Consider the following 15,852-nt stretch of genomic DNA (forward strand, 5'->3'; position numbering starts at 1 on the left):
TTCGAAAATACTTCCGTGTTTGAAACTCACGTTAGGAAAGCGTTAGGAAGTGTTAGGATTTGGTTAGGAACTGTTAGGACTTGGTTAGGAAGTGTTCGGAACTGTTAGGACTTGGTTAGGAATGTTTTGCAGTCCCACCGCCGCAAAGATTTCTTCAGGATGGGGCATAATGGACTGACTCGCGGGGGAAGGAAAGAGGAAAAAAAGGGGTGGGGGGAAGAGGGAGGAGGAGGGGAGAGGACGAGGAATCGGAGGTAGTTCGAATCCCGGCGCGGGCTGGTGGGAAACATTAACAGTATATATAAACTTGTATAGAGAAAGCAAAAACTTACAAAATGTAAACAATTATAAAATAAATAATAAAAAGGGAAATATTAACATTAAATACAAATTTGTATAGAGTAATATTAACAGTATATGCAAACTTGTATAGATAAGAAAGGAAAAATTACAAAATATAAACAATTATAAAATAAATCATAAAAAGGGAAATAGTAACAGTAAATACAAACGTGTATATAGAGAGAGCAAAAAATACAAAATATAAACAATTATAAAGTCTAATACATTGTATCAAAATCTAATGTCAAATTCATTGTTTCTCTGAATAGAAATACGGTTTAAATGAAGTATTGGTTTAACCAACAAGTTCCACACTCTAGCCAGGATTTGCACCTAGAATCTCCCACCCCAAAGGATGAGCGTGTTTCTGTTACACCACAAGAGTTGTGTTCTTGTTGTGTTTTGTTTAATAAAAAAGGGAAATATTAACGGTAAATACAAACTTGTATAGAGAAAGCAAAAATTACAAAATATAAACAATTATAAAATAAATCATTGTTTTTAGCATTGCAGTACCGAGGAAACGGAGGCGGTTCGAATCCTGGCACGGGCTGATGGGAAACATTAACAGTATTTGTAAACTTGTATAGAGAAAGCAAAAACTTACAAAATATAAACAATTATAGAATAAAAAGGGAAATATTAACCGTATAGATTGCACTCATACTGATATGCTTCCTTCCTCTTCCGCTTCTTATGTGGCTCACCTCTTCTCCCATGCTCTTTTCTTCGAGGGTTACTCACCAGAGCCTCCAGTCACGGAAGCGATTGTGGGGCATAGCGCTATGAGACGAGCCGTCATTGTTTCATCCGCCCCGCCTCCAAGTCAAACCACGAAGTCGAAAGATGATTGGCTCTTTTATCCCTCTTTGCCCCGCTGTTCGAAAATACTTCCGTGTTTGAAACTCACGTTAGGAAAGCGTTAGGAAGTGTTAGGATTTGGTTAGGAACTGTTAGGACTTGGTTAGGAAGTGTTCGGAACTGTTAGGACTTGGTTAGGAATGTTTTGCAGTCCCACCGCCGCAAAGATTTCTTCAGGATGGGGCATAATGGACTGACTCGCGGGGGAAGGAAAGAGGAAAAAAAGGGGTGGGGGGAAGAGGGAGGAGGAGGGGAGAGGACGAGGAATCGGAGGGAGTTCGAATCCCGGCGCGGGCTGGTGGGAAACATTAACAGTATATATAAACTTGTATAGAGAAAGCAAAAACTTACAAAATGTAAACAATTATAAAATAAATAATAAAAAGGGAAATATTAACAGTAAATACAAATTTGTATAGAGTAATATTAACAGTATATGCAAACTTGTATAGATAATAAAGGAAAAATTACAAAATATAAACAATTATAAAATAAATCATAAAAAGGGAAATAGTAACAGTAAATACAAACGTGTATATAGAGAGAGCAAAAAATACAAAATATAAACAATTATAAAGTCTAATACATTGTATCAAAATCTAATGTCAAATTCATTGTTTCTCTGAATAGAAATACGGTTTAAATGAAGTATTGGTTTAACCAACAAGTTCCACACTCTTGCCAGGATTTGCACCTGGAATCTCCCACCCCAAATGATGAGCGTGTTTCTGTTACACCACAAGAGTTGTGTTCTTGTTGTGTTTTGTTTAATAAAAAAGGGAAATATTAACGGTAAATACAAACTTGTATAGAGAAAGCAAAAATTACAAAATATAAACAATTATAAAATAAATCATTGTTTTTAGCATTGCAGTACCGAGGAATCGGAGGCGGTTCGAATCCTGGCACGGGCTGATGGGAAACATTAACCGTATTTATAAACTTGTATAGAGAAAGCAAAAACTTACAAAATATAAACAATTATAGAATAAAAAGGGAAATATTAACCGTATAGATTGCACTCATACTGATATGCTTCCTTCCTCTTCCGCTTCTTTTGTGGCTCACCTCTTCTCCCTTGCTCTTTTCTTCGAGGGTTACTCACCAGAGCCTCCAGTCACGGAAGCGATTGTGGGGCATAGCGCTATGAGACGAGCCGTCATTGTTTCATCCGCCCCGCCTCCAAGTCAAACCACGAAGTCGAAAGATGATTGGCTCTTTTATCCCTCTTTGCCCCGCTGTTAGAAAATACTTCCGTGTTTGAAACTCACGTTAGGAAAGCGTTAGGAAGTGTTAGGATTTGGTTAGGAACTGTTAGGACTTGGTTAGGAAGTGTTCGGAACTGTTAGGACTTGGTTAGGAATGTTTTGCAGTCCCACCGCCGCAAAGATTTCTTCAGGATGGGGCATAATGGACTGACTCGCGGGGGAAAGAAAGAGGAAAAAAAGGGGTAGGGGGAAGAGGGAGGAGGAGGGGAGAGGACGAGGAATCGGAGGGAGTTCGAATCCCGGCGCGGGCTGGTGGAAAACATTAACAGTATATATAAACTTGTATAGAGAAAGCAAAAACTTACAAAATGTAAACATTTATAAAATAAATAATAAAAAGGGAAATATTAACAGTAAATACAAATTTGTATAGAGTAATATTAACAGTATATGCAAACTTGTATAGATAAGAAAGGAAAAATTACAAAATATAAACAATTATAAAATAAATCATAAAAAGGGAAATAGTAACAGTAAATACAAACGTGTATAGAGAGAGCAAAAAATACAAAATATAAACAATTATAAAGTCTAATACATTGTATCAAAATCTAATACGTCAAATTAATTGTTTCTCTGAATAGAAATACGGTTTAAATAAAGTATTGGTTTAACCAACAAGTTCCACACTCTTGCCAGGATTTGCACCCGGAATCTCCCACCACAGAGGATGAGCGTGTTTCTGTTACACCACAAGAGTTGTGTTCTTGTTGTGTTTTGTTTAATAAAAAAGGGAAATATTAACGGTAAATACAAACTTGTATAGAGAAAGCAAAAATTACAAAATATAAACAATTATAAAATAAATCATTGTTTTTAGCATTGCAGTACCGAGGAATCGGAGGCGGTTCGAATCCTGGCACGGGCTGATGGGAAACATTAACAGTATTTATAAACTTGTATAGAGAAAGCAAAAACTTACAAAATATAAACAATTATAGAATAAAAAGGGAAATATTAACCGTATAGATTGCACTCATACTGATATGCTTCCTTCCTCTTCCGCTTCTTATGTGGCTCACCTCTTCTCCCTTTCTCTTTTCTTCGAGGGTTACTCACCAGAGCCTCCAGTCACGGAAGCGATTGTGGGGCATAGCGCAATGAGACGAGCCGTCATTGTTTCATCCGCCCCGCCTCCAAGTCAAACCACGAAGTCGAAAGATGATTGGCTCTTTTATCCCTCTTTGCCCCGCTGTTCGAAAATACTTCCGTGTTTGAAACTCACGTTAGGAAAGCGTTAGGAAGTGTTAGGATTTGGTTAGGAACTGTTAGGACTTGGTTAGGAAGTGTTCGGAACTGTTAGGACTTGGTTAGGAATGTTTTGCAGTCCCACCGCCGCAAAGATTTCTTCAGGATGGGGCATAATGGACTGACTCGCGGGGGAAGGAAAGAGGAAAAAAAGGGGTGGGGGGAAGAGGGAGGAGGAGGGGAGAGGACGAGGAATCGGAGGTAGTTCGAATCCCGGCGCGGGCTGGTGGGAAACATTAACAGTATATATAAACTTGTATAGAGAAAGCAAAAACTTACAAAATGTAAACAATTATAAAATAAATAATAAAAAGGGAAATATTAACATTAAATACAAATTTGTATAGAGTAATATTAACAGTATATGCAAACTTGTATAGATAAGAAAGGAAAAATTACAAAATATAAACAATTATAAAATAAATCATAAAAAGGGAAATAGTAACAGTAAATACAAACGTGTATATAGAGAGAGCAAAAAATACAAAATATAAACAATTATAAAATAAATCATAAAAAGGGAAATAGTAACAGTAAATACAAACGTGTATATAGAGAGAGCAAAAAATACAAAATATAAACAATTATAAAGTCTAATACATTGTATCAAAATCTAATACGTCAAATTAATTGTTTCTCTGAATAGAAATACGGTTTAAATAAAGTATTGGTTTAACCAACAAGTTCCACACTCTTGCCAGGATTTGCACCCGGAATCTCCCACCACAGAGGATGAGCGTGTTTCTGTTACACCACAAGAGTTGTGTTCTTGTTGTGTTTTGTTTAATAAAAAAGGGAAATATTAACGGTAAATACAAACTTGTATAGAGAAAGCAAAAATTACAAAATATAAACAATTCTAAAATAAATCATTGTTTTTAGCATTGCAGTACCGAGGAATCGGAGGCGGTTCGAATCCTGGCACGGGCTGATGGGAAACATTAACAGTATTTATAAACTTGTATAGAGAAAGCAAAAACTTACAAAATATAAACAATTATAGAATAAAAAGGGAAATATTAACCGTATAGATTGCACTCATACTGATATGCTTCCTTCCTCTTCCGCTTCTTATGTGGCTCACCTCTTCTCCCTTTCTCTTTTCTTCGAGGGTTACTCACCAGAGCCTCCAGTCACGGAAGCGATTGTGGGGCATAGCGCAATGAGACGAGCCGTCATTGTTTCATCCGCCCCGCCTCCAAGTCAAACCACGAAGTCGAAAGATGATTGGCTCTTTTATCCCTCTTTGCCCCGCTGTTCGAAAATACTTCCGTGTTTGAAACTCACGTTAGGAAAGCGTTAGGAAGTGTTAGGATTTGGTTAGGAACTGTTAGGACTTGGTTAGGAAGTGTTCGGAACTGTTAGGACTTGGTTAGGAATGTTTTGCAGTCCCACCGCCGCAAAGATTTCTTCAGGATGGGGCATAATGGACTGACTCGCGGGGGAAGGAAAGAGGAAAAAAAAGGGGTGGGGGGAAGAGGGAGGAGGAGGGGAGAGGACGAGGAATCGGAGGGAGTTCGAATCCCGGCGCGGGCTGGTGGGAAACATTAACAGTATATATAAACTTGTATAGAGAAAGCAAAAACTTACAAAATGTAAACAATTATAAAATAAATAATAAAAAGGGAAATATTAACAGTAAATACAAATTTGTATAGAGTAATATTAACAGTATATGCAAACTTGTATAGATAAGAAAGGAAAAATTACAAAATATAAACAATTATAAAATAAATCATAAAAAGGGAAATAGTAACAGTAAATACAAACGTGTATATAGAGAGAGCAAAAAATACAAAATATAAACAATTATAAAGTCTAATACATTGTATCAAAATCTAATGTCAAATTCATTGTTTCTCTGAATAGAAATACGGTTTAAATGAAGTATTGGTTTAACCAACAAGTTCCACACTCTTGCCAGGATTTGCACCTGGAATCTCCCACCCCAAAGGATGAGCGTGTTTCTGTTACACCACAAGAGTTGTGTTCTTGTTGTGTTTTGTTTAATAAAAAAGGGAAATATTAACGGTAAATACAAACTTGTATAGAGAAAGCAAAAATTACAAAATATAAACAATTATAAATTAAATCATTGTTTTTAGCATTGCAGTACTTTTACTATTGCAGTACTTTTATCATTGCAGTATTTTCTGTCATTGCAATATTTTTTTTTTATCATTGCAGTACTTTTACCATGACAATACTTTTATCACCCCTCTGTACCATGGATTTGTATATATATATATATACTGTGTATATTTGCATGCTTTTTATGAATGTCTGCTGCTTATGTTATACATTAACGGCTACATTACGCCGCCGCCTCTGTGTGATCTATATCTTTGCTGCTGTAAAACCTCCAAGTCAAATCACGAACTCGAAAGATGATTGGCTCTTTTAGCCCTCTTTGTCCCGCTGTTCGGAAATCCTTCCGTGTTAGGAACTCACGTTCGGAAAGCGTAAGGAAGTGTTCGGATTTGGTTAGGAACTGTTCGGACTTGGTTCGGAACTGTTCGGATTTGGTTCGGAACTGTTAGGACTTGGTTAGGAAAGTTTTGCAGTTCCACCGCCGCAAAGATTTCTCCAGGATGGGGCATAATGGAGGGAAAGCCGGAGGAGTAGGGGAGAGGACGCGGAAACGGAGGAAGTTCGAATCCCGGCGCGGGCTGGTGGGAAACATTAACAGTATTTATAAACGTGTATAGAGAAAGCAAAAACTTACAAAATATAAACAATATTAAAATAAATAATAAAAAGGGAAATATTAACGGTATAGTCAGCAGTCCCACCGCCGCAAAGATTTCTCCCAATAAATGCACTTTTCACGTTACATTTATTGGGAGTCATTTTGAGTTGGCCTCAAATGGTGATTAGCAGACACACTGGTGTAAAGACAGCTCATTTACCTGAATAAATGTGAGTGAATTAGTAACAGAATTCCCCTACAATTCTTGTTTCTATTTTTAGGTTAAGAAATGTTTGTGTTTAGTTGTTCATCACCAATCCTTTAAAAATACAAAGAAATAATGGCGTTTTATTTGACTGATGGGAATCTAATGTGCAACAGTTTAATATCCCGCAAAGTAGGCATGGACGTTTGCACTGTTGCATTTCAACTTAATCCATGCACACATGCAATTGTTTATTGGGAAATCACAATTCCCCCCCAATGCATTTTAAGTACCCCCCCTAAAGACTGAGGTCTGGTGACGGGTCTGCTTTAGTGATGCTGAGGGTCGGGGCAGCTCACACCGGTGTTCAGCCAAAATAGGAATTAAAGGTCACCAGAGCTTCACGTCATAGAGATGGAACTTTATCTTTAATCCATTTCATTTTTCTCTTGTTTTGAATCGAGAAAGAGATCAAAATACTTATATAATTCTCCCCAATAGGGGGCGCATCCCCCTTAATCTTTTCGACGCCGCTCTCCAATGAACGCGAGGCACAGTCGTGATGTCATCGGTCGGTTGTGTTGGGCGATTACGTGTAGCTCACCCACCCGGGTTGGCTAGCTTGACAGACGAAAAAGCAAGCACTTGGCGAATATCACAACGACACTTTTCTTGGAGGAGACAAGGCAGATCCAGTAGGCACGCGCAAACTGCAACAACAAAATTTGCGGTTATGGTAAGATAAAGTCCACTCGAAAGAGCAAACAAGCTAACAATTGCTAACCTTACCCGGTGGTTGTAATGTAAACTTTCATTGTTATGACTAGCATATGACCGCTTTTGCGCAAGTTGGCTAGCTTTTTGCCAAATAATTTAACAATCTACCAACATTCTATACATCATTTTAGTCGTTTATAAAGTATGACTAATAAAATCCCGAAAACGAAGCTAAAGCTGTCACCCGTCATTTTCATGTTCATCCAATACAATAAAATACATTATAGTATTTATATTGCGCTTTTCCCAACAGCTGCAGTTGTTCCAAAGCACTTTAGCTACCGTATAAACGCCAAGGAATAAAAATGCGTCTTTCAACGAGTTTTAAAAGTGGGCTGAAAAAAGGGGGGTTGCCTAACATTTAATGGAAGGGCATTCCATAGTGAAAGGACCGCAACAGGAAAAGCTGCGCTTGGTCCCCGGCACCTCCAGTAGCGTCTGGTCCGCAGACCTGAGGAACCGGGCAGGTATGTAGTAGTGGCGGCGCTCAGAGAGGTACGCTGGGGCGAGGCCATTTAAAGATTTGATTACAAATACCAACATATTAAAATGAACTCTAAACGTCAATGGGAGCCAGTGAAGAGAGGCCAGAACTGGAGTTATGTGCTCCCTCTTCCGAGCTCCAGTTAGTGGGCGAGTAGCAGCATTTTGCACTCACTGTAGACGCTTGAAGGAGGACTGGCTGACTCCAAAATAAACTACATTACAATAATCTAGCCGAGTTGTTACGAAGGGATGGACTACTGTTTCCCAGTGCTGATGAGAAAGAAAGGGCTTCATCTTAACCAGGTGCCCAATATGAAAATAACTGGATTTAACAACAGCTCCAATTTGCTGGTAGATTTTGAAATACCTGTTGACTTTATGTCCCAAGTTTGAGGTAATAGCGCCCTGCGTTATATCAGGAGCCAGGGGGCCCAGGTCAGTTCAATGGAAAGTACAGGGTTACTGGGAACAAACACAATAACTTCAGTTTTCTTTTCGTTTAAATTTTAGAAATTCAGTGACATCCGGGCTTTGATTTCTAGACAGTACAAAAGTGTTCTTAAGAAGAAATTGTTTTCAGTGTCTTTGTAGGATGGAATCTCATAGAATCAAATACAGTGAAAACAGCTAAAGCGAAGAAATATAACCCTGTGACAGGGGCAGTGCGGGACTGAGAGCAATTTAAGCTAAAACAAAAACTCCTGCCAGCCAAATAGGATCAAAACCCTCTCTAAAGCACCCCTACTAATGTCCACCTGGTGCTGCAAATGAACCAGAAAAATATTGTAGTCCACTGTATCACATGCTGCAGTTAGATCCAACAAAACAAGACATACATAGTCTCCAGTGACATTAAAAACTCGTAACAGGGCTTACTCTGTGCTATGCATCATCTTGAAACATGACCGGAAAACCTCCTCGACATTATTAACTGCATGTGCAGCACTCTTTCCAGAATTATAGAAATAAAAGCTATCCTGTAAATGAGTCTAAATTTTGAGAGCACACCTTGATCATGGTCATGTTTATTAAGCAGCAGATTTAACATTTTGGGGGAGTACACCTGAAGACAGAATGCTGTTGATAATGGCCAAAAAAAACAATACTCTGGGGAAAAAACCCTTAAAGAAGTGAGCAGGGGCAGAGTCATGAGGGGAGCCAGATGGCTTACCATGCTTGTATGAGGTAAGCTTGACCAACCGTATTCTGAGTATTAAATGTATTTTAAGAATACACACTTTAATTTTTTAACATATACGTCCTAGATTCATAGTTAGACCCATAGCAAGGCCCTAACACGAAAATGATTTTGCTCACCTTTCACCGGTATTTTTCGGGAATGACGTCACTCAAAGAACCAGTCGCCATTGTAATGCATTGCTTATTGTCCAGTGAGCTGCTCAATTGCCGACGTTGCTGCTTTTTTTGTCCAAATGCCTCAGCGCTGTGTGGCGATGCATTGTTCGCATTCTGGCAAGCATCTTTTTGAGTGGTCGAAGCAAAAAAAAAAAAAAAAAATAGGACGCATAAATGCATCAATTTTGTTCGATGTCACACTTCCGAGTTTGTCGCTCAGCAGAATCTAACTTCGGGAAAACTATTATTTTGGCAAATATACCAAATAAAAAAAAAATATCATGCTTTGTTATTTGTCTTATGTGTAGTTACTTTACCAATGACACAAATAGATTTGCCATTTTCTGAACTTACCTCACACAAGCGCTTTAATTTGGCAAACCACATCCTCCAAAAATGACAAGTAAACTGCCTCAACATTATCCAACACTGCGGAACAAGGAACATGGACAGAGGTCTCAAATGTGGCATTCGAAACGAGAGCCCGAGTTGTAGCATTTACTGTGATTACCGTAGTTGGTCCATCTAGGAGATTTTAGGATGCCGTGTAGGCTGCCGTGACCTGGCTTCTGCATGTGGTCATATAGAATGCACTAACAAATACATCCCTTGTGGCTGAAACCAGAGGGCAGCCATCTTTCGTTGCCACTGATACTGACAACTCTTGTCATTATTTCTCTCAAAACACTGTTCTCAGTGCGCATTTTAGGCTTGGATTCCTGTCTGGAGTAGAGAGCCTCCCAAAGAACCAGTATTGTGAATGGTGCCCATCAGAGGTTAGGTTTACATTTTGCGGCGAATCTGTCCCGATTGGCTTTGCCTTGGTTATATTGTTGATGCTTCTGACAGCATGATGCAGTTGAATAAAAAAGATTTACCTTAAAAGAGAAAATGAACAGTTAAATTAAGATGAAATGAGCATGTATTGCTTTTCCCAGACTTATTGGTACAACTGCATGCCATTAATGGTAGAATTTTTGCCATTGAAACAGAAAAAAACGTGAAAATGCCACAGAGAAATTAATGTATTCAATTTAGGTAGGCTTAGAGATTGGGAACGTAAGATTGCCACCAGTGGCTTAACTCCTCCTAATGGCGAGTTATATATGTTTGAGCTTCCACATTAACTGGCTCGCGGTTCCAGCTGTGGCCTTAAAGGCAATGTCACTCCAGTAACTTTGTTTTCCTAATCATAACCTTACCTGAACTCTGTTTGTTTTTTTATAAGTTCAACTCTTGTACTTTTCTTAGTTCTCAATTTTTTTTTTTAACGTAACCTCCTCCCTATCCTTACCCAACCATAACCTTTTATTTCTGTTGGGCCCTAATCATTCTGCCAATAGATTTTGTTTCACAAGCTAAATGGAAATTGTTCAACTGGTAAATTCTTCAATAAATCCATGAAACAACAGTGCTTGTTTACAATTCCCGACTGGTTGCAAGAAATTGAAAATGTAGTAAAACAATAAAATAAAATAATCACTGCCTTTGTCACGGCTAAAATAACCACTAAAATGTTATACTTAAAATAACAGGGGCATTGTTCAGAAGTCACATTGCTCAACAATTAATTTCCTGTCTTATATATCATATAATTGCTGAATAAAATATTTACCAGTCTGTTTGCATGGTGCTGGTCATTCAAATTCAATAATTGCACTCACTTTTTTGCAATCCGATGTGCTTACCATTCACTTATACTCTGCCAATGTGTTTACGATATTTATATTTTGTGGATATTCTCTTTTCCCCTCCAGATATGGCAGAATGGCAATACTGAGGTGTTCTTCTTTTGAGAAGTACGGCAGAAGGACACGTGTTTGTCACACAAAGAAGCAATGAATTCCCTGCACTGTGTGGTGTTCCATACTCAATAAGAGCTTCTGTTAAAGAAGCCGCTGCTCATATAGACATGTTTGCCAAGCTAAAGAAAAAGATTGCAGACGAGGCAGCAACGGCTCCACGGAGCGGAATTCGATTACCCCGTACCATCAGCAAGGAATCCATCACCTCAGTGGGCGCAGACTCAGGGGATGACTTTGTAAGTTGTCTTTAAGATTGTCACCTTTTTAATGGTTCAGTGACCTGTAGTTAAGGGAAGTCAAGTAAAAAAAAAAAAAGAAAGATTTGATCAATATTATGTTCCATATGCTAAACACTACTCTAAACACAGTATTCTGATTAACATTGCATTTGTGGAATCTGAATTCAGCTGCAAAATCCACCCGTTTGTATACATCTCAGGGAGCGGCCATTTTACCTCTTGCTGTTGAATGAAAATGACATCACAGAGCCTCAGGGCTCAGTTTAGCAATGTCACATGACCAAACAGGTGAGCCGTGGCAGTTGTTACCTGAGCCCTTTGGCTCTGTGATATAATTTTCAGTTGACTCCCAGTGGCAAATTGACCCGTTCTGGCCTCTTGTTAAATTTAAGAACATTTGCCCAAACTTTTGACGTTACTTTTGTCAAGATTTGCCGTCTGAGCACTTTCACCAGGAAAAGTAAGGGTGCTGAATCACACCTCTGGCATAAAGCGTGCATGTTCAAAGTCTTGGGAGGTGTGGATGAATAATTTCTTGCTCTTGCAATCGTCATCCCTGATTTAGGGTCACCGTACTTTCCCTTTGTGTCGGGGAATGGGCATAGCACACTCACAGCCACATCATATTTTTTTGGTTGGATTGCGCATCAAATTGTTAATTTACACACACATTTATGTAAATGTTACTCTGGGGGGTGGAAATGTGGAATATTGGGGTTTGTTGTAGTCCGGTGGCCTCTAGTCGAGTCATCGTGTGAAAGTGGCATTTATTTGCCCGGACGTGCTTGCCAGGTCATCACAGGTGGGGAAAGTCATTGTGGGGGCAATATCATGTAAACCACTCCCACTGTTGTACCACAATCAGAAAAAAATCAGGGCATCTTGCTCACAGCTGCATTTTCAGAAATATGTCATAAAGATTTATTTGTGAGTATAATTTTACCATTAGTGGTGTAACGTTTGTGACGTTTGTGTTATGTGTCAACTTGTTGAAATGCTGCTGTGAATGTGATGGTATTGTTCTAGATAAATATTATCATGCTTATAAAGACAATTCTCCATAGTAACTCTACTTTTCTAGCGTTATCATAGTTACTTTCCCTTCGGTGGAAGCCATATCCCTGAGGTTGTAGTATATCATGCATGAATTATTTAGAATTGTCCAAGCAATGATGCCAAGTGATACAAGACTCTGTTTATTGAACAATGCAAGTGTTCATATTTTTATAATAAAGGAGTGTTTGCCATTTTAGAATATTTTAAGCCTAAAATGAAACACATAGGCATTGGAATGGATATCAAGGTTTTTAAAACTACTGCTCAGTGCTCACATTCAAATTTACTACTGTATTTTCTCTCTGTCCGCAGGCATCTGATGGGAGCAGCTCCAGGGATGACATGCCTGCCCAACTGCTCAGGAGGAATGATCAGATCCGTAAACTAGAGGCAAAGCTATCAGGTGGGACATTCACTCTATCTGTTACATGAGGCGGTCGGTCTTGAAATGTCGGTCAATGTAGAAGCCTGTAAGTCTGAAAGTACCCTAAATCAGGGGAATTCAAGTAAAACATATATTGGTCTAGTTCAAGAAGAAGCAAAGACTGTAAGATCATAATGTGTAACTGTTTATTGTCATGTAAATGTTAATAGCTTAGTTCATGCTTGATGGAAATAAAGTAAACTGCCATTGAGTGTCTGAATATTAAGTGTAAATGGGCAATCTATTCAACTTTGTTGCTTTACGTTCCCATTGAGTTAAGATTTTCGGATTGTGGTGATTAGTTTAGTAAATGGCTTAACTAGGAAGAGAGATAACTAACTGCTTTCCTCTTGGTGGATACGAGAGGGGAATCCAAACTTCAGGGCAAAGTCATTAAAGATGAAATTCGCAGCAGTCCTTCCTGACTTGGAGGTAGTGGCGTATGCTTGGACAAAACGTGTGAAGTGGTCTACAATCACAAGGATATATTCATATCCTCCTGTGCATCGATCAAGATGGAGGAAATCGATACACACCAGTTCAAAAGGCTGTGTTGTCACAATATTTGTCAATGGGGCTTTCGGTTCACAGCACGGCTTTTTCTGTTTGAGACAGGAACACGTTTTTGTCACATAATGCTCGATGTCAGACTGTTCTTATTACAAACTATAGGAGAACCCAGATCGACAGCGTCACTAAAATAAAACCCGGCCGCGCCTGCCCTTGCGGCCCTCCTGCGCTCTACAGCGCCTCCTGCCCGGACCTTGCCGCTTCCCCCGGGGTCGTGGATGTGCTCTCTGCGCCCTCCGCCGTAGCAGCGGCCGATCACTGGCGCGGATTGTCCTCAGTGCGCGCCGGCCGAGTCGCGCCGTCCAGGGCGGGGTGCGGCCCACGAGAAGGCGTCAGGGGTCTGCGGTGATTGTGGTCGCCCACCCGACCCGTCTTGAAACACGGACCAAGGAGTCTAACGCGCGCGCGAGTCGGAGGGCCTGAACGAAACCCTTGACGAAGTCCCTCGTCACCAAATATGCAATGAAAGTGAAGGATGGAGGGGGGGTGTCGGCAGCTCCGGCCTGCCGTGCACCGTCCCCTCACGGAGGTGGGATCCCGGCCCTGCGGGGTATGCGAAAGACCCGGGCGCACCACCGGCCCGCCTCGCCCGCTGCGTCGGGGAGGTGGAGCCTCAGCGCGCGCGATGGGACCCGAAAGATGGTGAACTATGCTTGGGCAGGGCGAAGCCAGAGGAAACTCTGGTGGAGGCCCGCAGCGGTCCTGACGTGCAAATCGGTCGTCCGACCTGAGTATAGGGGCGAAAGACTAATCGAACCATCTAGTAGCTGGTTCCTTCCGAAGTTTCCCTCAGGATATCCGGCGCTCGAATCGGCAGCAGTTTTATCCGGTAAAGACAATGACTAGAGGCCTTGGGGCCGAAACGATCTCAAACTTTTAATGGGTACGGGGCCCGGCTCGCTGGCTTGGAGCCGGGCGTGGAATGCGAGCGCCCAGTGGGCCACTTTTGGTAAGCAGGACTAGCGCTGCGGGATGAACCGAACGCCGGGTTAAGGCGCCCGATGCCGACGCTCATCAGACCCCAGAAAAGGTGTTGGTCGATATAGACAGCAGGACGGTGGCCATGGAAGTCGGAACCCGCCAAGGAATGTGTAACAACTCACCTGCCGAATCAACTAGCTCTGAAAATGGATGGCGCTGGAGCGTCGGGCCCACACCCGGCCGTCGCCGGCAACGGACAGCCGCGAGGGCTATGCCGCGACGAGTAGGAAGGCCGCCGCGTTGAGCACGGAAGCCTAGGGCGTGGGCCCGGGTGGAGCCGCCGCGGGCGCAGATCTTGGTGGTAGTAGCAAATATTCAAACGAGAGCTTTGAAGGCCGAAGTGGAGAAGGGTTCCATGTGAACAGCAGTTGAATATGGGTCAGTCGGTCCTAAGGGATGGGCAAGAGCCGTTGGAAAAGCTGGGGGGCGATGGCCTACGTCGCCCCGTGTCGATCGAAAGGGAGTCGGGTTCAGATCCCCGAACCTGGAATGGCGGAAAGGGGCGCGCGGTGACGGGGGCGCGCGCCGTGACCCTCATCTCGCCGGGCCTCGCCCCTGTCCTCCGGTGCGGGTCTTCCCCCCCCCCGGGCCGGGGCAGGGTAGCGCGGGCCCGCGCGGGTGGCGAACGGCGAGGCGCACTCAAGCACGCGTCCAGTGCGGTAACGCAAACGATCTCGGAGCAGCTGGCGGGGGCCCCGGGTAGAGTTCTCTTTTCTTAGTGAAGGGCAGGGCGCCCTGGAATGGAATCGGCCCGAGAGAGGGGCCCGCGCCCTGGAAAGCGTCGCGGTTCCGGCGGCGTCCGGTGAGCTCCCGTCGGCCCTTGAAAATCCGGGGGAGAAGGTGTAAATCTCGCGCCAGGCCGTTGGTGTTTGACATCCTGAAGGTGGGGCTTTTGTTGCTTGTGCTCGTTTTTTTTATTAATTTATTTTATTATTTTGGGGGAACCAATGCGTCGAAATGGTCCCTTAACCCAAACGTCCAGATAACATCAACCCAAGCGGAAATACAAATCCTGCATTGGTTGCGTCAAGAGCGCGTAGAAGTCTTGCGAGCGCGCGTGTCCGAGCAAAGCCAAGACGGCTGCGACGATGGCGACCGGTAAAAGTAAAAACCAGGGTTCTCTCGCGCTGCACAAAGTGATTATAATAATAATAATAATAATAATAATTATAATATTCCCTTTATTAGTCCCACAATGGGGAAATTCGAGATTCGAACCCAGGCCTCCTGGGGAGACTGGGTCCTGAACGCGGCGCCTTAGACCACTCGGCCATCCTGGCAGATTATGGTCGGCAGCGGCGGCGTGGGCAAGTCGGCTCTTACCCTCCAGTTTATGTACGATGAGTTTGTGGAGGACTACGAACCCACCAAGGCGGACAGCTACCGGAAGAAAGTGGTTCTGGACCGAGAGGAGGTCCAGATCGACATCCTGGACACGGCCGGCCAGGAGAACTACGCCGCCATCAGGGACAACTATTTTCGAAGCGGGGAGGGCTTCCTGCTCGTCTTCTCCATCACCTAGCACAAGTCATTCACGGCCACCGC

General features: G+C 42.1%; 1 protein-coding gene and 1 pseudogene across 3 annotated transcripts in view; both read left to right on the forward strand.

Annotated features, from left to right (window-relative positions):
- Nucleotides 1–7,177: 7,177 nt before the first annotated feature.
- The window catches only part of golga1 (golgin A1), a 29,270-nt gene continuing 20,595 nt past the window's right edge, over nucleotides 7,178–15,852 (forward strand). For all 3 annotated transcript variants that reach the window (XR_015844299.1, XM_088301350.1, XM_088301359.1), the window contains exons 1-3: nucleotides 7,178–7,349; nucleotides 10,990–11,273; nucleotides 12,645–12,735. Coding sequence is in view for 2 of the 3 variants with exons in the window: in XM_088301350.1 (XP_088157476.1) it covers nucleotides 11,145–11,273; nucleotides 12,645–12,735 (220 nt within the window). In the remaining variant the exon portion in view is untranslated. The remainder of the gene's footprint in view (nucleotides 7,350–10,989; nucleotides 11,274–12,644; nucleotides 12,736–15,852) is intronic.
- LOC148344660 (28S ribosomal RNA) lies at nucleotides 12,815–15,244 on the forward strand (annotated as a pseudogene).

The sequence above is a fragment of the Idiotropiscis lumnitzeri genome, chromosome 1 (assembly GCF_059441095.1).
Source record: "Idiotropiscis lumnitzeri isolate Australia: NSW breed Sydney's pygmy pipehorse chromosome 1, RoL_Ilum_1.0, whole genome shotgun sequence".
Lineage (NCBI taxonomy): Eukaryota > Metazoa > Chordata > Actinopteri > Syngnathiformes > Syngnathidae > Idiotropiscis > Idiotropiscis lumnitzeri.